At 39.5% G+C, this 21,556-nt stretch overlaps 2 protein-coding genes across 4 annotated transcripts; one reads left to right on the top strand and one right to left on the bottom strand.

The window, feature by feature from the left end:
• The first annotated feature begins 2,904 nt into the window (after positions 1–2,904).
• LOC130202560 (ALK and LTK ligand 2-like) lies at positions 2,905–7,909 on the top strand. Its single transcript, XM_056428213.1, has 6 exons — positions 2,905–3,436; positions 4,008–4,383; positions 4,801–4,854; positions 5,034–5,114; positions 5,212–5,286; positions 7,055–7,909. The coding sequence occupies exons 2-5, from the start codon at positions 4,014–4,016 to the stop codon at positions 5,274–5,276; spliced, it is 570 nt and encodes a 189-aa protein (XP_056284188.1). The 5' UTR covers positions 2,905–3,436; positions 4,008–4,013; the 3' UTR covers positions 5,277–5,286; positions 7,055–7,909.
• A 1,267-nt stretch (positions 7,910–9,176) lies between these two features.
• Positions 9,177–19,098, bottom strand: acp1 (acid phosphatase 1). 3 transcript variants are annotated; one of them, XM_056428209.1, is made up of 7 exons: positions 19,034–19,098; positions 18,096–18,169; positions 16,867–16,980; positions 16,684–16,797; positions 12,707–12,768; positions 11,737–11,842; positions 9,177–9,511 (listed from the first exon to the last, which is right to left on the bottom strand). In XM_056428209.1, exons 1-7 carry the CDS (start codon positions 19,074–19,076, stop codon positions 9,434–9,436), a joined length of 591 nt encoding a protein of 196 aa, XP_056284184.1. In that variant the 5' UTR covers positions 19,077–19,098; the 3' UTR covers positions 9,177–9,433. The 3 variants fall into 3 exon arrangements, with proteins under 3 accessions (XP_056284184.1, XP_056284186.1, XP_056284187.1); XM_056428211.1 differs by lacking the exon at positions 16,684–16,797; XM_056428212.1 differs by lacking the exon at positions 16,867–16,980.
• Between the last annotated feature and the right edge of the window lie 2,458 nt (positions 19,099–21,556).

Here is a 21,556-nt window from a genome sequence, read left to right as displayed (position 1 = left end):
AAACTGTGGTCAGTTTGATCAGCTCCAATCAAATAACTGATGAACAATGAGGGGGCGTGTCGGCCTATCAGGCTTCTTGTGTATCCTCACTCTTGGCTCCTCAGAAATCCCTCCTCGATCCTCGATCCTCGATCCTCGATCCCCGCTACTAAGTGCAGTATCTTTGGTTCTGCTGCATCAATCTTAAATGCAGAGGTTACATTTAATGTCAGTAACTATATACGATGATTTTAATACATTTTAACTTGTAGTTTTATTTTAAAGTTGTACAGGCTTTATTTTGCAAGACAATCCAGCCAGAGGGAAGCTTAAAGAAACAGGTGCTATAACAGTATACAGTGTATTCAGTCAGTCGGTATGAGAAACATTATAAATATTTGATCATGAAATAATGTAAACATGTAAAGAAGAATTAACCTGAAAATTAGCATATGTTAATTTTATATACATTACATATATCATACAGTATAATATCCTTTACAGCTGTACCTCAGAATAAACACTGCTTCTTCACAGGTATTTAAAATGTGAGTATTCAATACTATTAAATTTAACATCCAGCTTAAGTTATAGCAAGGTACAAGCCAAGCATCTGCGGCTGTCAGACGAGTAGGATATAAAGAAGTTGTGAAAGAGGAAATCAAGATTACACAAATCTGGAGCGCTGGAGGCAAGACAAATCTATTGTAACTATTAGGAATATGTTCTATGACCAGAAACACATGGAGAGAAAGTCTGGCATTGATACCACAGGCAAAACGACGATGTATCATTTTTCAAAGGGAAATAATACATTAAACTCACGCCTCTCAGAGAACAAGTTTATAAGCTTGATCTTTACTGGGCATCTTAACTACGCCTATTTGTTTGTGGAGACATGAATTCCTTTCAGCAAATTAAAGTACATGTCTCTATTTCTACATCTTCTTTCAAACTGCGTTGTTGCTGTTCCAGGATAATAATAAAAAGTCACAAGCATCTACATTGTCAGATTAATTGACGATCAGAGTGAAAATACGTCAACATCCTTCATCAAGTGTTTTCTTCGCTGTGGCCAACATCTGAGGAGTGGAAAAGATACTTTAATGGGACGACGACCACATCCCCCCTGATGAATGAATTAGAGTCTTGCAGAAGAGAATAAAACTGATTAGGAGAGAAAGGAGAACGAGAAAAATCAGCATGTTGAAACCAGTGACCAACACCGCACCACGTGTGTGAAGTTTACCGGAAGAACATGAGTCATAGACTCACACATATTGGACATCATAGTCTCAAATGTGACATGGTCAAACAAATGCACGACCGTGAACCACCTTGCATGCCTGTTCATAATTTCTGCTTCTACTATAAGACATTACAGCGTCAGACATAGGAAGACAACCCACTGGCCAGCATCAAAATGAACCATTACATATAACAATACTTACAGTTACGAAAAGGACAACCATTGTATTTATTTGCCATTTAAAAGCAGAACATATATATGTTGTCTTTCATTTTAATTTGTGGTGATATTATGGACGTTTATTTATTCTGCACAATTATGCACTTTTGTTTTCTATCTGCGGAACAATTTTAAGAGCAGAAGCCATGCGAAAAGCAGGCTCAGTGTTTGTTGTTGTCTCAAGAGGTAGGAGACGTTTGGAGTTCACTGTCAAGTGCAGTCATTGCAGAATGGCGCCCTCTGCTGAAGATCTGGCCCTTTTATTGCAGAATATACAATATAATATATTTATAAATATGTATTCATTCGGTTAATATTTGATAAATGAAATAGTTGTCATTTACATGTGGTAGATGGTCAGATAAAGTCTGCATTTAAATGGATACCACACACATGGTATCGGGCTATCGTGTATATTATATTAACTCATGCTCATGGTAAAGATAAACTTTTCTGTTTTTATATTAAAATACTATTTTCAATAGTCTTCCATGAGCATGTCCAAGGCCAGATGTACATATGTGCTGTCCCTGTAACAGGGGATGCTTGTGATAAAAGGGCTAGAAATCAGGATTGTCTGATGGATCTCAAACCACTGCACCACCTGCTTATAAAACTGCCCATTGATGTCCAAGATGCTAATCATTACACTGATCTCGTCCTGCAACAAAAAAAAATCAATCTGCAACCTCACGGCTGGTTTGCTCTCCGCTCAAAGCAAGTCTATGACACAGCTGATCAATATTATTGGATATCTCATTACATCTCCAAGAATGTGGATCGATTCTCTCTGAACTACAACAAAACAAGTTAAACTATGTGAATCATCAGGGAAACCAAATATCCATAGTTTGCCAGAGTTGTGTTCCGACCAGGAAACCCTGTGTGTCATCAAACCGGAATGTCTTCTGAGTTAGAGTCAGAGAAGAGGTTCGGAACTTGGTGACAGTGCGCGCTGTCCTTTCAGCACCAATGTTTTACGCACGGTCACAAGAGATGTTGTGGGGGGGGGAGAACAGAGGTTCGGTCCAAGTCATTTGAGTTCTGATGAGACGACATGTTACACCTTTTGACTTGTGCCGTGTGCATTAACTTTACTTTTATAGTTCTGAAACGTGCGGATTTCCTTTACGGTGTTTTCGTTGAAGAGTAGAATATGCCTCAGTGGTCAGTTAGATCTAAAGGGGGTGGACGTGTGTGTGTGTGTGTGTGTGTGTGTGTTTGTGTGTGTGGTGTGTGTGTGGGGGGGTGGGGGGGGCGTGGAAGGGGGGGGGGGGCTGTCATGGGAAACAATTGCACGCCCTGACTTAGAGAAAGCTGTGTGCAACTAATCTGAGGAGAAACCTTCTTTGGGCTAAACCTCCCACTATGCTGTGTGGTCGTTTGTTCCGACCAGAAACCAGTGCAACAACTTTAAAAATTCTGGGTAATTCGTTTTCAAAGAATCACCCTTAAACGGCTCGTAGGCTAATTGCATTTCAATTTCCATGATGGATGTAAAGTGCGCAATGGTTCCAAATGACGTTCATGAGAATCACATTAATATGAGAGCGTTTCCACCATGGTATTTGGGATGTGTGCGGGGCTAATTGGAAATTTCATTGGAAGTATTAGTAGGAAAAGACGCTTCCTGTATCTGCATCTCGCACAGATAAATGGAGTAACCGAAAGGAGGGGGGCGCAGAGAACTTCACACGGCGTGCAAGTGATGGTCAGTCGACTCAACAAGACTTTTCGCTTCAGGAGTGCGAATAATGCGTCTTATTATTGTCGCAGACACGGCGGAGTAACCCACAAGGGACAGGGTCACCGCGTCTGCGAGACAGAATAAAAAAAGTGAGCTGATCTGTATACTCTACCGAGGACGCACTCCGGACCGGATCAGTGGGCTGCTTGTCCACTCTCCTTAAAGTCGTCCTGGAGGGGACGAATGCTCCTATACGAAACGTAATCACACTGTTTCTGAGAAGGCTATATATCTGCCCAAAGGTAATTGCATTTGTATTATTCCATCACTTTCTTTGATAAAATACAGGCAATGTGTTGTTATATAATATATGTATGCTCGTGCTTGTGTGATATTGTATATTTGTCATTTGTAATATGTCTTTTGCTAAATACATCTCAAAATGCCCATGAGTCCCAGGACTTATGACAAAATTAATGTAGCCTACTTCTTTTGGTTTATGGTCAAAATAGCATCCAGAGAATTAAAAGTAGAGCAAAATGGGCTTAACTGCGATACGTTGATACTTTGGGGTGAAGAATGCGGCGGGTTGTGTGACACAGAAGTTTGATGGTGGACATGTTTAGAGACTGAATAACGTGAAAGTGGTTCAACAAGGTGGGAACATTCCTCAAATGGTGATTTATGGGATATATAGCATTATTTACTTGACACATTATTCAAACTATGATTTTCTGTGAATGAAAGAGGCATTTGGACTGGTCCGTCAGTCATCTGTTAGAACTCTCCTTCACTTCCCAGCGGGTTTCATTTGGATCTGACACCACCTTGACATGTCATGCACCTCTCTCTCTTTTTCTCTTTCTCTCGCAGGTCCACATGACAACTTCTCCCCCCAGAGTAGATTGGAGAAGGAGTCCACTTGTTTCCCCCCCTCTCTCTCTCTCCATGGAAGTTATGAGCGGACTACGTAAGCGCGTCATTGTGGGACTGGTGCTACTGATGTGCACGCTGACGGGTCACTGCAGCGAGAGCGCGCCCTCGTCGGCCTCATCGTCAGCTGCTGCAGCCTGGAGGGACGCGCGGCGGGACTTGAGGCGCATGCTCGAGATCGTGAGCCACGTGGAGCAGAGCCGGGCTCGCCACAGCGCGAGCACGAAAGCCCCGTCCACATCACGGACGAGGACCTCTACCGTGGAACCAAAGGATTTACGCAACTTGAAAACAGACAGAGGCGACCAGGTTGTCGGTGAGTGAAGACGTGTCGTCTCTGGGCGGGACCCGAATGGTGGATGTCAAGAGGATGCTGTAGCCTCTAGTGAAGGATGTAGCCTATGGAATTATATTCATTATTATAGACTGATGGAATAACACGGGATAAAGTCAAACGGTTGATGCAGATATTTGGTTGGTGGCAGAAATTTCAAAACTTGCAAAGAAATGAAACAAAAACTATCTGCATGGATAAATACCACCAGAGGCAGGGGAGAAAATATGTTTTCCCCTCATGATGATTTCCCATTCCTTAGTTTGTGTTGGCTTCTCAGTGGATATCAAAGTTGACCCAGGTTGTAATTGACAGGTCTAGGTAATATGAGTGATGCCCCCCTTTAAATGAATGCTCATTAAAACCCTGACACTTCTTTCATCTTCTCTGATTCCACAGTTGTGTTCCCCCGAGATCTCAGAAAGAAGGAGAAATTCCTAAAACATATAACTGGTGAGTACACTTCTGTGTCACTGGCATGTTATGTAAAGATAGTAAAGAGTATGGCCTAGGGACACATTAAAAAAAATAAAGGTGAATGATAGCCTCGCATCCTGCATTGGCTGAAACAGAAGTTTGTGCATGGTGTCCCGTGTGGAACAGTTCTCACAGCCGGCTGTTTTCCTTTTCAGGTCCTCTTTACTTCAGTCGCAAGTGCAGGAAGCATGTGTACAGACTCTACCACCACACCAGAGACTGCACAATACCTGCATGTAAGCTCTTACACACAGAGTGCTCTCTTTGTCAGTCCAATGTCATCACACCGTGTGAAAAACATCCACTCATACGCTTTTAATCTTCTCTTCTCAGACTTCAAAAGATGTGCTCGGCTTCTCACAAGACTAGCTGGCAGCCCGCAGTGCACAGAGGGGTAGCACACGCAAGGTACGGTACCACACTTCCCTCTAAACCAAACACCGTTATGCTGTTTAGGGTTAAAGAAAAGATGCAAACAGAGGCCATGGTTGAAGGGATGCTGTGTTTAGCACTTAGATATATCCAGAAAGGCCAGACTATCATTTTCAAAAGGTATAAGTTACAAGTTTCAAGAGGTGGAAGAAGTTCTCAGATCATCTACCTACGACAATGTAAACATCCTGTATTGGAAATGTTAAAGTAAAAGTACTATTATCTAAGTATACTCAAAGAATCCAAAGTGAAAGTAATCGCGACAGAAAAATGACCCTTGTGGATGTTAGTTATTAAACAACTTCTGCATTTTTAAAATGAGTAATTAGTGTATTAAGAACTATTACTATTCTGTATGTAAAATGAGCCTCGACTAAAATGCAGACATTAATCACCCCTTGTGCTAACACAAGTAAATAAAAAGCATACTTTTGCTGTTCCAAAGTAGTGTGCAAACATCTGTATGTGTGAGAGTAACAATTATAGCTTTGCTTTATGCTTGCTAGCCTTGTAGTGTGTTTGCAATGAATTAGATTCTTGATAGTTCTGGAATTAACTGAAGATTTAGATTTTAGATAGACTTGATGACACTATTTCATTGGTTAGTATTACAAAAATATGTGCTAGATTTTGCACTTAAACATTACTTCAGTTGGTGGACTTAGCGCATAAACCTTAATAAAGCGCCATGGTCACCGATCTGATCCTTCCATCCAGCCACAGTCGCCGTGTCGGCTGTAACATGACACAGCATTTTAAACTGAAGGGGACATATTTGCCCTTCAATTGTAACTTTTAGTGACATTGTGAAATTTCTTAGGCGTTTTTGCCCTTAGTTTATAACACTATAGGAGTATAATTTATTATTGTCGCTCGAGCTAATTTAAAGTAACTGTTGGGTTGTTTATAACAATGCATACTATTTTATTGAATCATGATATACATTTTTATTTGTATGAATAGTATGTATAGAAGTATGAAGTAGCATAAAATGAAAATGTTCACGCAAAGATGTGAAGTACAAGCAAACATCAGATTAACAAACATTACACATCAGACCATTGTTTAACAGTTAATTTGATCATATACTGTACCTTTAGGAGTACTTCATTTGAGTATTTGAATTGAATCTATGTATTTATACCTCTTCTCCAACATGCAAACAATACTTCAAAAGGGGCCATTCTACCCTATCAGTACCTTACATAGGTTAACTCCAAATGTCTTTCATGCGAGCACCTCATTAATTTGAAATAGATAATTTTTACATTGTGGTATTCTGCCTGAAGACAGACTCCTCTGCATGTACGGTCAGGGTGTCACAGTTTCACATCCATGGTGATGTTAAATTTATTTGTATAGCACAGAACCATAAATATGCCCCAGAGGGCTTTACAATCTGAACACATACGACATCCCTGTCCCAGGACTATCACGTTGGATCAGGAAAAACCTTTCATGGTGGAAAAAAAAAGGGAAGAAGCCTTCAGGAGAGCAACAGAGGACGATCCCTCTTCCCGGGTGGACAGAATCAATAGATGTCATGTGTACAGAATGAACAGCATCACAGTTACAACACATTCAATGAATATGACAGAAATACATATGCGTGCTATGTCGATACACAAATCAGCAGGAGCAGTGATAGTTTCGTGATTTATTGTGATTCTTTTTGTCAAGCAAATATTTTGTTACAGGCTGCCCAGTTGCAGAGGGTGCTGAATTTCACTTCCTATCATTGCAGGTTGAACGCAAACAAGTCCTCCACAAAAAAGAAAACTTGTGAAAAAAGTGCCTTGGACAGTGAGAGGGACGCCTAAAATACTCTGACCAGTCCGAACTGACATTAGGCACAGCATTGGCCATCAGTGAGGTCCGCGAAGGCGTGGATTAATGCCTCCCACCCCTCTGGCTGCACCTTGACGGATGTCTGTCACCGCGAGGGAGGCAATCAGCCCACAAAACCAGACCAAGATGAAGATGGCGAAGCTGAAGAGTGGAGAAAGAAAGAAACAAGTGGCCAAGAGAAACAAGCGCAGGGCTTACTTTCCTGCTGGTGTCCAAAAAGATGCTGAGAAAACAAAACACAAAAGGGATTGCATATCTTTTCATTTTGCTGATTTCTTTAAGCAGAGAGCAAATTCCAAACGTACAATATATTTGACATGATTTTACTGAGCTAGGTTTGGTCTCTGTGAGTGTTGTGTGTCGAGGCCCAGCCCATCTCCTGCTGCACTCCCCACTCTGCAGACGCTGGCATCAGTCACGGCATCGTTTCATCCACTTGTGCTCACGCTGAGAAATAACTGATTAAATTATTAATTGCATTGACATTTCTCTGGCTCTTTGCAAGACATGTTAGAAAAAGACGCGGCGGTTGTAAGTCGCAGCCCTCCTGTGGATTGAAAAACTATATTTTTCTATATTTGAGTAGTCATAAGGTTTCCCTGTCCAGACTGTAGGCTAAATGAAACAAGAGAAATGTGTACATACTGTAAAGCATAAGAGGAATCCACCTATCTACTATAAATTAAAGTGACTGAATTCATCAAATGGCTGTTAAATACACATATAAATTATAAGATTGGTACAAATATAATGTATGCTTGTTGACTCAGTTTTTTCTATATCTTCCTTCTTGAAAAGTGGAATGTTCCCCGATTCGCCACATGACTTGACCGAGTCCTGCGACTGCAGTGAATTTCACACCGCAGATCAGCAACAATAAAAACATTCATACTCGGATAAATGTTCCGTTTAAAACGGTTGATTGATTACATTTAAAAAGCAATTAATTTGATCGTGACTTTTTTTTTGACGTCATTGAAAATTACAAGCATCCTGGTGCTTTAAGACACACTTTATCACCCATGTTTTCCATTCTCTACTATAATGCTATCAAAAATGGGGGGGGGGGGGGACTGCATGTAAATAAATATACATATGTTTTTAATAAAAGAGAAAGGACATTTCAAAAGCAGTTACTCTATACAATCGATAGACTTCACACCAACCATTTCTATTGCCAGTACTTTACACTCAAAAGGTTATGTGCGTATTTTTACAGCATGTTTGGTCTGAAGAATTAACTCCCAGCAGTGGTTGTGTTGCCAGGCATTAGGTACCTACATGCCTTATTTCAGTACTAAATAAAGCTGATTTGACCATATTGTGTCATAAATACTAAACTTTTAAACTCACCCAGATCAGAAGATAGATACATCTGCTGTTTTTACAACCATACTTAATTAATCTCTGATTCGCATGCAATCTCCTTCACAGTTGACGCCCAACTTGACAAGGAAACCGCCCAAAAACTTAATTCTTTAACAATTGGAAACCCTCCAGTTGGTTTGTCAAATCTTTGAGCCCACCCATGTTAAATGATATCCAGCCCTTTCTTAAGGTTTACTCATTATAGGGAAGCTACAACTCTCCTGTGTGCAGACGAATCGCACTCTAGTCATTCATATTACTAGGAGTCCTCCCTCTTGCCATTTCCACCAGCAGCAAGTGACTGGCCATAGGTGATTGGCACACAGCAGTATCACTATTGAGTATCTAAAAAGGACCAATCAAGGGAAATTAGTAAGATACATTTTTTCAATATTTATAATACACATTGTGTTAATAGCTCAGATAGAGCTGTATAACAAAAAAGCAATGCAAAGAAAAGAACCTAACCATCAGGCTTCCAACAAAATATCCAGGAAGATTAACTTTGACCCATGTCGGCCTTTGACCTGTAGACCTCAGATGTCATGTCAATTAGTATCGTCTGCAGGATGTCTTCATACATAGAAATTCTTGAGCAAATTGAAAAGGTATAAATGTATGATGTGTGTAAAATAAGTCTCCGAGTCATACTCTTTTGTTTTCCATTTTATTAATCACATACATTTACAGTCCGCAAACTTGTCCGTGCAGCATCGTTCCAAATGTAAATAATGTGGGGTTTATGCAACATTTACAACACCGAAACAAATGTGTTTCCTGGTCATCCAAGGATATCCACAAAAAGGTCGTGCTGAAATGTGCTTGTGTGACATAGTACAATCATATTTGGTTAATTTGTTTTGTTAATTCAACAGATTCAGCAAAGATCCTTTATGGTTGTGTGTTGTTAGGAGTTATTGTCCAGGAATGCTTTGCAGCAGCGTGCACACTGCTCGTACACCTTCTCAAAGTCTTCATCACTCCCCTACGAGATAAAATGTGGGGGGGGGGGGATCATGTAATTAATGACATACATACATCTGTTTGATGTTATACATTACAGCTCTAGATATGCAGGACCCATTCTGTGAAGTGGTTTGAAAACATAAAGTAAAATACATCATAAATGTTAGTTTCTTACGCAACAGATAAATTGTGCCACGGTGTTGTTGTGAAGGAAACAAGTGAGCTTGATCACACCATTCGAATTTGGAAAAAAAGGAGTTTAGAATATTGGAAAAAAGCAGCAAGAGTACTTCTGAAATTCTGGTTTTGATGCTTCAAAGTGGTACGCTTTAACTGAAATATTGATAGATTTCTATGGTAAAACAGTCACGATCAAAGCAAACTTTACATAATGTGCTCACATGCAAATGATTGGCCAGAGACTGATTTTAAGAAGAGGACAAAGTCACCCATTGGACTATTCCCACCTAGTTTTTATGTAACAAGAATTGAGAGGGTGGAGCTAAATTAATAAGAAATTATTCGTCTTACTTCAAAAAACTGAAAGCACACTTTGAAAGGGTTATGGTTGTAGTCCCAGATTCCCAGATTGTGACCTGTCAATCCTAAAGTAGCCCCGCCCTAAACCATTTTCTCATAGACGTCTATACAATATTTTTGACAGAGAAGTCGCCCCCCCGATGGCCATTAGACAGATTGCAAGTTTGAGACACTGGAGGTTGCAGTCTGTATTTACCATGTTCACCATATTAGGTAGCAAGTTGCCGTACAACTGATGCTGCCATTATGTCATCACGCCTTTAGTTTTGCAGACATTTAGTCATAAACCAAAGTCTTGAAATGTTGACCTGATGATGGCTCGAGGCGAAGTCGGAAGACCAAAGTCATTACAATTCAGCCTCTAGCAAAGATCTTGTATAACGTGCATACAGCTTGTTTTTATGTGCACAGTTTGAGACAAATTAAACACTGTCTGCGTGTACGTAGAAGTGCAAAACACAGCAGAAAACTTTATGCATTCATTTAGCAATTATTGTGTTCCAAAAATTAAGCGTTCTCCAGTTAATTATTTTTAAAAGCAAAATGAGGCGGAAGCTGATGGGGATGAGAGACGAAGAGAGATTCCAAATCAGATGCCACTGATGGGTAAAGTGACTGGGTCAGGGTTTGATAGCAGTGGGGAAAGAAAAACTAAAACCCTGTCTTAACTGATGTGTGTTGGAGGAGAAAATGTGTTAACAATTGTCTCTCCCAAAGGTCTATGGGGGAGTAAGCTATAAATACAAATAAAATTGCTTGAACTTTCACTTTGTGTGACATTCCTGCTAATTAACCAATTGTTGCATTAAAATAAGACTTAAAATAAGTTTAATCTTCACTTGAATTTAGTGCATTTTAATTTCAACCATCTGTGCAGTAAATGAATCTTTAACTTTGGACTGCAGATGCACCATTCAAGAAAGTGTTTCCACAAACTGCCAATACAGAGTGCTTGAGCAGCAGCCTGACAGCAGCCCAAACGTGAAGCCAAAACATCTTGATCCCTTGCCTGGATGTTTGTTCATGAAACGCTTGATTTGATATGCAGTGCTGCCATTTCACAGTTAAAGTTCACCATGATTTATGTGGCGCCGACTTGCCTGGGGGAGGCCTTTCTCCCATTGGAGGGTACATTGACAAAAACAGAGCTACCACATGCACCTGAAGGCCGACATGTGCCGCTCTCAGACAGGTGCACAGCTGTTTGTTTGTTTTTATATTTGAGGGGCCTTAAAAACCTATTTTGTCAATCAGCATTAGGATGAGCCATAAGAACAATGAACAAAACTTGTCAGCCAGATTTCAAACCTATTCGTTAATATAGATAATAAAATTATTTAAGATATTGCGAGAACATTTCAATGTTCAAATGAATGCTGTTTTACAAGTAAACAATTAAAACAATTATCCAACTATATAAAGTTTTAACTTTACCATCTTATGGTTTTAACCCCCCCCCACCCAACTGCTGCACAGCCCCTAAGCCCTTGAAGAACCTAGAAAACCCTGTGATGGTAGTTATTATTTTTAAAGTCATAAAGTTAGACTTTATGACTTGATTTTAATGATGTGTCAAAAAGAGCAATCGTCTATTTATTAAGACTAGTACCACTACTTTCCACACTAATACATTGTCCCAAAATGATATGATAAAACATTCAGGAATCTTAAATACTCAACAGGAGAATTTACTTGAATACTTACATAGTATGGGTCTTTAATGATGAGCTGCTTCTGTGGGTCATATGAACCGAGGAGCTCAATCTTTGCTGGGACGTTTTTCACGAGATGTGCTCTTCTGTTCAACTCACTGTGAAGGAAAGAGAAAGCTAGTAACTCAGAAGAAAAACACTTAAATATTTGCATACGAAACCTCTGAACAAAAAAAAAAATCCAAAAAAGGATTGTTGTACTTTTTTTTGTCTTCCATTTAAATAGGACTTGGAACATCCATAATATCTTGTATGAATCGCTGGAATGTCATGTAATAATGGACAGCATATAACACCACCATGGTAATAGCATCCATGTGATTAACTTCCTTACTGACAAACACTGTATTAAGGCAATATTTTAGGATAGAGAATATTAACACGACACCTCAACCTGTTCAAGCTAATCTCAAACTAAAGTGATAATATAAAAAAGCTAAAGACGGTTAAACAATTAATAATCACTTTCAAGGTGATGGGCTTCGTCAGTCTGGTCAGCTTAACATTCGTGGAGGAAAAATAACATGAAGTGGGAGAGAAAAGTGAAAAACCTGCCCAAAGACGAGGCATCCAAAGAACTCAGTAAGCTGCTTACAGATCGGATCTGCCATAGGCATGTGATCTCAAAATGATCCCTAACCGTTCAAAGTATCACTAAATATCCCTCCCCCTGACCTTTGGAAAGAGCTTAAGAAAGGATATTGCTCATTAAAAGGGAGGCATTCATCTACAAGTTACTTATACTCAATGTAACCACCATGTTGATGTGCATGTGAGGGAGTAGCACAGATCCCTTCCGAGACAGACGGACAAACCTAGTTTGACCCCTTTCAAGGCAAATGTTTTCTTGATCCCAGTCGGCCTTTGGTGAGCCAAGACACTTCATACTGACAGCAGCTGGGACACCTGGGAGCGACATTCAGATAGGACCAACAGTGCTGCTTTGGGCGGCATTTGCGTACCTCATATTGCTCTCATCCATGCACAGAATGTACTCGAAGCTCATGAAATCGTCATTGGTCACCTAGAAGGAAAAATGCAGGAATAAAATTAAATTAATGTTACATCTGGCTTTGTGTGGGAACACACAGTACGGCCTCCTCCTTCAGAGGGTTCAAAGTAATGCAGTAAAAATAATTTCCAAAACAACAATAAAGGCAGTCTCTCATCTATAAAAACTTAAATTAAATGAAATTCTGTTTGATAATATTTACGGTCAACATGTTTTGTGGGAGAAAAAAGGGGATCCACATTCTGTAAAGTTTATGCGACACATAAGTGTTAGCGGTGGAGTCCGCCATTCCCGCTGTACTTCTAGCGCTGCAGCAAAGACTGACCTGCTGCAACGTGGTGGCGTTGTACCTCTCGTACCGTTTGAAGTATTAAATGAGGTGATTTACCCGATTGTTGAACAACTTGAGTTCAGTGCAGTTAGCGGCACTGTAAACAAATGCAACCGCTTTTTTTGTGTGGTTGTTGTATTTCGAAGAAGAAAAACGACTCGAGGAGGTTTTTGGTTGAAGTATTAAATCACACCTGCTGTCGCAAATCAACCAGGGTTGACATCTTTAAGGTAGAAACTTTGTGAAGAGGGGTTAAGAAAAGTGTTCACCGTTATCTGTGAAACAGGCAGCGCCCTGAATAGTTTTGAGAGTCACATGATACGAATGTCAAGATCGAGGAGAGGGCAGCAGGAGACGAGTGAAAGAAGAGAGGAACTAAAGACCGCCAACACAGCCACATCATCTGCAAAGAGCGGAGGCGCGATGCTAAAGTCGCCTAACCCGACAATGTCTCCCCCCCCCAGCTGCGACTTGATATCCTGCCCGTTATCATCACAAGCAGAACACCCAGTGAAAACATGCTTAACTTAATGCAGAGTATCCAGACAGCTCTCACTTTAGTCCAAGGACTGGGTGGCTTGCTGCAACAACACTTCTCATTAACGCAGTGACACTGACTGGACGCCTTAAAGGACATGGACGTAAGCCTTCTCCAATTGCACAATGCAAATGTAAACTGGATGAGCGAACCCCCAGGGCGGAATCTGCATTGGTCGTCCTCGATCGGAGGTACAACAACAACTTTTGACCCTTTCACTGGAAAACATTTTCCTAGATCGTCTCTGGATTGTGTCATAGTTTGAAATATTGGCAACTTAATGATAACACAATGATGAGTATGACTCAATGTCAGCCTAATAAAATCTAACGTCGCATTGTTAATTTGGATTCAGGCACAACGCGCTCCAAATAATTTGTTCGATCACTTTGAAGCATGTTGGCTTTTTCAAATGAACATTTTTGTTCATGTTGTTTCCATAGCACCTCCTTGTCGGTTTGAAAACTGACAGGGGATGCAACGTCAACATAGTGCGTAGGAGCAAAAGTTAGTGATTGAAATGAAAGGGGTGATAAAGAAAAAGAGGAAAGAGCAAAAGCTTGTCAAAGCACATTGTGTGGATTTGGCTGGGTTTAAGCCAAGGGTTGAGCCTCCCCATCAATGCTTTGAGGAGATTAGACGAGGGTCTGAACAAATGGTTTGCAGAGACAAACCAACGAGACGGAAGATCTCAAGCATCAGGGTGAACAGCACCCCACCCCCCTCCCTCCCAAAGTTCTCTCATGGAAACATAAAAAAAATAGTGTTTTAAGGACACAGGATAAAACATAAAGGCCTTACATGGACAACAACTTAGTGTAACTTCAGACCTGTGAATACAATAAGACAATTGATAGATTGTCTTCATCAATAATTCATTCACACAGGTGCATTTCACAGAGCAGTATAGAGACAGGCCAATTTCACAATCACAATGAAATACACATTACGCTTGGGCGGATTCAAATTTTGTCTACTGTCATATCTTGCGGACGTTTCACAGACTAGTGGCTGACCACTCGGTCTCTAAAATGAGAACAGCTGGTCCATAAATGTGTCAGCCCTCCTTAAGTGAGCCTGCACGAAAACTAACGTTCACTATGTGCACAGCTATAACGTTACTGCTAACTTCATATTCACCAGTACGTCTCACTTGACCGTGAAACGTTACGCACGGAGTGCGGTACCGACGACACAGACACATCGGGAGGCTGAACGGAGATGATATGCCGATGTGGTGGCAGACTGGCCGTTGAATAAAATCCTATGGCTACAAGCTGGTTTTATAGTCGGAAGAATAAGAATTCCAAAATACCTCGAACACGCCTTGTTACGTTATGCCCACCACTCCTAGTTTCTGAGCTCAGCTGCCTGATTCACCAGTGGAGAATGACCTCTTGTGGCTCGACTATGAACGACAAAACATCGCGTCAATACAGCGCAATGGAAAGCGCGGCGTCAGCATTCAAGAAAATCATACCGTCAGGATTTCGGAATACCCTGGTATACAGTATTACCATAATACTGACTCAGCCTAATACAAACACCATATATTTCGAACATAAAAACACCAGGTTTGCAAAATTCATATCAGAAAGCCTATAGAATTATGAATTGAGGAATGATTAATTAATATGGACTCTATGTGCAATGGTGTTTTTTTGTTTCTCCTGCTCCCACACTGTACCCCTCTAGGGGCATAGTCGGGGGGTGTCTTTTTCTTTTCTTTTTCTCGCCTCTCTTCCCTCATGTTATGCTGTAATCTTTCATCCACCCTTTCCAAGATGGCGCCGCGGACGGCGCCTCGGTGTCTTGGTGCGCGAATCTTGCACCTTCCGCCAAAAAAAGTTCCTCGTTTGTTTGTGAAAACATTCTTTGGCAATAAACCTGTTTCTGATTCTGATTCTGATAACTCCATATAGAAATGTATACTCCCATTTAATAAGTGCCGTGCCACTTTTCTACCCTAATCTTTAACCCTCCTGTTGCCTTAGGGTCAATTTGACCCGATTCAATGTTTAACCCTCCTGTTACCTTTATATTTACTAACATATTTTACCCTTTGGGTTCAATTTGACGCCAGCAATTAAAACCTCCAGAAAATTATTAGAATTAATATTGTTTTCCAAGTTTTAGTGTGAGGCACTTTATGTTTGTTTGTTGACTACCGAAAGAACACCGACATTAAACATTGAATGGGGTCAAATTAACCCGAAGGCGGCAGGAGGGTTAAATATAGAATCGGTTCAAATTGACCCTAAGGCAACACAAGGGTTAAGTAACTAAACTGAAGTAAAGCTGTAAAGTTAGTCGATTTTCTGCACTACATATTTTAAGACAAAGTTTAAACCTGCGTTGTCTGGAACAAGTCGCTTGTTGTCTTAAATCCTATTATTGTGTCCTTAAATGTTAAACTACCTGCTGTCTCCTGTAGATTTCCCCAAACTATCACAAGGGGTCACTGTAACGGAGGTTTAAGCTAAACCAGCTGAATGTTGTTTAGTGAAGCGTAACTCTGTTTAAAAGGGCATTTTTACTGTTCTAATCGTTAAAATATGAGATAAAAATGCATATCTTTCCATATAAAATATTGTGTAAGTACATTTAAAATGTGATACATCCAAATCCAATAATTTCAAAAAAGCCAAATAGATGGTGATATCATCTGATAAGTAACAGAGGAAAATGGAAACAAAGAAATAATTTATATTTCCCCAACAAAGCTTTTGCAAAGACAGACAAGCAAACTGAACAGGTATCATTAGAACACAGACTTGGGGTCTTTGGCATTCTTCCTAAACTGCAATATTGGCTGGACTTTACATCCAGTTCAGCTAAAGCTCAGATGAACATGCGCTTGTTTTGACAGAGCAATTGTGTGGCGCTTAGTATATAGCTGCAAGTTAAAAAAATTACAAAGTAGAAAAGTATTTGAACCAGTATGCCAAGTGATAGATTAATATCACTTGGGTGTCTAGTAGGCATCATCTTATAAATATCCGACTCATACACACAAACATGAACGAGGTGAGAGGAGCCATGGGACGTCTGGTTGTACCTGTCGGGCCCTATGGCTCGTCTTAATGCCATGCTCCTTGAGGCAGGCCAGACCGCGGTCATCCGGTGAACTGCCTATATTCCAGTCAGATGTGGCACCACTGTCTATGACCCACTGCAACAACAGAGAACAAAAAAGGGGGCGCTAACTACTACTAAAAGATGTAGAAGTGGGTGGTCATACCTTCCTGGACGCATGCTGCATGGGCACACCGTGACTCTTCATGCAGGCTTGACCGCGGTGGTCTGGAGGGTTTCCTATCTCATAGTTGGAGGTGGCAGCACTGTCTATCCTCCACTAGACAGCGTCCAGTACGGAGAACGATAACACAGCAAAAATGATTCAGACCCTCGAGTATAGCCAGGCGGTGGGTTATACATATTTGCAGCAGGATGTTGTACTCTTGAGGACAGCATTAAAAGTGAGACGTAACAGAGTTTAGGACACAGGTTATGAAACACATTCTGCCCTCATTGATAAACTATTCATAGTCGTTCATAATGCACTGTATTTACCATTGAACCCACAGTGTTATGCAATCAAACAGTACTCAATACATAGATATTACCCTATAGTTGATAACGAGAATGAACATTTTTCTATTTATTGTGTGATTATTACCAATTTTTTATTTTTTTTATTTTTATTTAACCAGGAAATGCCTCATTGAGATTAAAAATCTCCTTTACAAGAGTGTCCTGGCCAATAAAATAAATCCCTCAGTCAACTATTTGATTAATCTGACAAAATAACTATTATTTCCCCCACTTATATCAGTTAAAGGGATAGTTGGGGAGATTTGAAGTTCAGTATATTAGTGCAGGGCCCCAATTTGGACATGCAGGGACCGACACGAGCAAAGCATTGTACAGCCGAGGACAGGGGCAGCGGACAAAAACAATTATCCTTTTAACTGAACGCTATATTTAGATATTTAGAATACTTGTGCTGCTTCATAGTGCTGTCTGACAGCCCTTTGAGACTGCGTTGACAAAAACAGGATATACAAGTTTCCCATTTTAGTTCAGTTAAATATAAACAGATATTGACATTTTTAGATGGGCCTTTTAGGTGGCTCAAATATGTTTTGATGCTGCCCCCGTCCACAGCAATATATAGCTCGTACTACTATCCGTTTCTCCAAACAATAATCAGTGCAAGCATGCTTTAAAGAATAGTCAGCAGTAGTTTATCATTTCAAACAAATGTAGTTTCTATGCGCTTGGTTCTTTGTTTCTGGTGCCATTTGACAATTTAGCTCAATGACATACTCCCAGGGAAACAATACTTTAAAAGCTCTCTTTGTAAATATATGAGGCAAAAATTGTCAGTAGATGTAATATCGGGCAGACATGGCCTTTATCAAACATGTTATTGTGTATGATGCAATGATGAATGAATCATCACATTACCTTATCAACAACACCAGCGTCTGTTGCCATCTTCCTGAAGACTGCTTCGGCAATCGGGGATCTGCAAATGTTCCCTGTCAAAACAAACACATTTTGACACAATGTTTTTTTAAATGTCACCAAAAACTGTAACACGATGCATTTATCAAAAGTAACACACACGCACAGTCAATACACTCTATATGCAATATTGTTTGGTGTTTTGTTTACAGTTCAATTATACAGTACATTTGACAATGAAATAGCATGATATTGCAAAATAAATTACAATAGCTGTGTCCTTATGTAGATTCACTGGTAGAAAAGGGGCCACTATCTAAAAAAATCACAAGGTCAAACTGCATAAAAAGCATAGAAACAGTGGGAACAACTCTGCAACAGTAATTTACTGAAATTGGTCTCCTCGTGTTTCTTGGGCCGTATTAGCCTTCGTACCGTAACACCATGAATAGAGGTGCATTACATTTCAAGCGGCGGCTAACATGACCGCAGTTCTGGTACGTCACGTCCCACTACTTGAGTTGCAGATAAGTCCCACCACACGAAATATTACATTCCCAAGAAGTGTTGGGTTGTTTGGCTGGACGTCACAGATGTGACAATGCACATCCCGTTTGCGCAAATAAGCCGCGAGGAGAGCAGTTGAGGAAAGTAATCGAGGTCGTACTAGGTAAAAGAGAAAGGCCTAAGGTAAAGTTACTCAGCGTTTATGCGAATAACACTAAGATGTGTAACCACACTTGGCTTTAACAACTGTAAGCTATATAAATGCGAAACGTTACCGGCATGTGGCTTTTGTAAAAAGTGTATTTAAAAGTTCACAGCAGCGACATATCTAGCGGTGTACTGTTTATATGTGATGTGTGTTTAATACTGTCACACTCTATGAGGATTAAATGAGCTTCTTGGGGGTGAAAGGATGTGTTATGTCTTCTTACCCAAGCAAATGAACAAAACCGACTTCGTTCCGGTGGCCGCCATGTTGTTTAGACGGTCTCGTATGACGTCGCAAGTGGAGACCAACTCGTGCCTGAACAAAAACATAAAAATGTGTAATTTATAGATTATTTATTGTGTTTTTACGATGCATGTATTCAACTATACTATCAATATTGACCATTTACTACACGCTGCTTACAAATGAATGCATCAGTAATAATACAATGAATAATAATATATTGTAACACTCCTTCCCCTTCTGCTTATTTTATTTCTAATAATTAAATACATCTAACTGATATTCTAGACTGCAGGTTCATTCTTGTTACAATAACTTTTTCTCAACTAATCAATTGGTATGTTTTATGTTTAAGTATAAATCATTACGAATTAAGTATCAGCATCAGCACGGTAGCACCGTGCAACAAGTGCACAGACTGACAATAATACAAGGCCTTTGAGTGTCCCTATAAGTAGATATCAAAGGCAAATCAATCAAAATACTGCAACACTTATCTTCCAAGGAAATATTGAAAGATACTGGTTGGTTAACCTGAAACCATTGAAGCATGTGAGACAGGTTTAAGCCTATAATTCCACTCTGAGGAATGTCTGGGGATGTCTGTTTAGTTATAAAAGAGTGGGAAAAAAGCAGAGAAAAAGAGTGTAAAATCCTCCACTTCCATACCAACCCTGTCCATGCACATCAGTGGAAGCGTGTAATATATGTTTTGTCAGGTCATACTAGTAAAAAAAGTCTATGATTAAGTATTTTACTGGTCGAATTGCAAAAAATAACAGATCCCAACAAAAAGTCATTTTAAGTTCTGTGACTTAGGTGTACCAGAGTAATCACTGCATCTCCGAGTTGATTCTGTCATAATCTTATCTGCATATATCTGTCTATAAATGAAACATTTGTAGATTATTGTGATTATAAATGTCTGCCCCAATTGGAAGGGAAAAAACACAGGCTGAAAAGAATATGGTATTGCCTGTATTTGTGTTCTATAAACACGCTATCTAAAAAGAAAACAGCATTACAAAAAGTTTAACCATTTTGTAAAGTATGGTTTTTATTTTATGTATGGCTATTTCAACTATTCTTAAGAGAGCATTTGCTTGATGTTGGAAAATATGTTCCAAATCGACTGAGAAAACCAGTAAATAGCAGCTTTTCATTACTGGTCGTAACCTCTCATTCGAGAGTTTAAATTCCTAAAACCTTTTGTGCACAAGAGCTCTGTGTAGGCAAACATGTGATTGTATTACTTTGGACCAAAACCAACAGGCAGCCCTAATTTCTCTCACAATTACCCTCCACCTTTATGTGCACATCTGCAACATGTGAAAAACAAAACATCTACCGTCCAAACGCCCTCCAAACTGCTACAATTATGGATTTAAAGTCAAATTCAAATTGGAACTCCCCTCCTTTTGTGCAATATAAATATAAACTATATTGAATCAGCTTTACAAAACAGTAGCAACAGCAGCACAAACCACTCAACAACAAAAACTATTATGCAGAATTAACATCTCTCTAGAACAGTTTCTACAAAAACTGAACATTATAATAATAATGATGAATGTATTGTTGAATCAGAATGCATTAGTTTAGCTATGTGTACCTAATATACTGGTGACAGAGTTTGCATACATTTTAAACACAGGCTATTTGTCAAAATCCCCTTGTTATCTTGATCTGACTTGAAAATACTAGTTTGCTTTGCATCTGCTTTAAATAATGATGAATTCGAGGAATGAAAGTTTCAGATGTTGTTCAACAGAATTTGTACATCTGCCAAAAACTTCCATTTAATGTAACTGACTTTATATCCAGATGATTGTCTAGGAATGTGTGTTTATTGTTAAAGCTAGCCAGTTTGTCTTGATCTGACGTCGGAGTACCTTTGATTCATATTCCTGGTGTTCACCGCAGTGAAAGACTGTAATCCATTAAAAGAAATGGCTAAAAGAAAATGGTATTCCACAATGAACTCCTCTTTGTGTGCGTGCTCATTATCCTGCAAACTTACACCCACTACAGTGTGATTCTTTTATTTATATTTGACAATATAGTTTCGTTACTTTTGAGTAGAAAATAATTATCTTGTGCTGACTTCACCAAACTGACTACATTGTGTGATGTATATACGGGTATTAACAATACTATTTAAAAAATAAATAATTATTTAATTTTAATAATACACATGTTAAATAATCATATCAATAGGTCAAAAAAGACTAAATGCACAACAAACAATGTTAAAGATTAATTCGACTAATAGCATTATTATTCTATTTGTTCATAATTTTCTTTAGCTGATGCAATAATATCGTGAATTGCTCTGGCCAAGATAATCATGTTGGGAAAAACTGATATTGTGAATGTCTAATTCAAATAAATCACTTGTATAAGTCACTTGTTTTGTCTTCATTAGAGACTTTATCCTTCATGTTTGATTTTTATAGTTTATGCTGACCTCCAGTAGTTTCTAAAAGTACAGCAGTGTCAATGT

This window comes from Pseudoliparis swirei, chromosome 12 (assembly GCF_029220125.1).
Source record: "Pseudoliparis swirei isolate HS2019 ecotype Mariana Trench chromosome 12, NWPU_hadal_v1, whole genome shotgun sequence".
Taxonomy (NCBI): Eukaryota; Metazoa; Chordata; class Actinopteri; order Perciformes; family Liparidae; genus Pseudoliparis; species Pseudoliparis swirei.
This window is presented reverse-complemented; position numbering and strand designations above follow the sequence as displayed.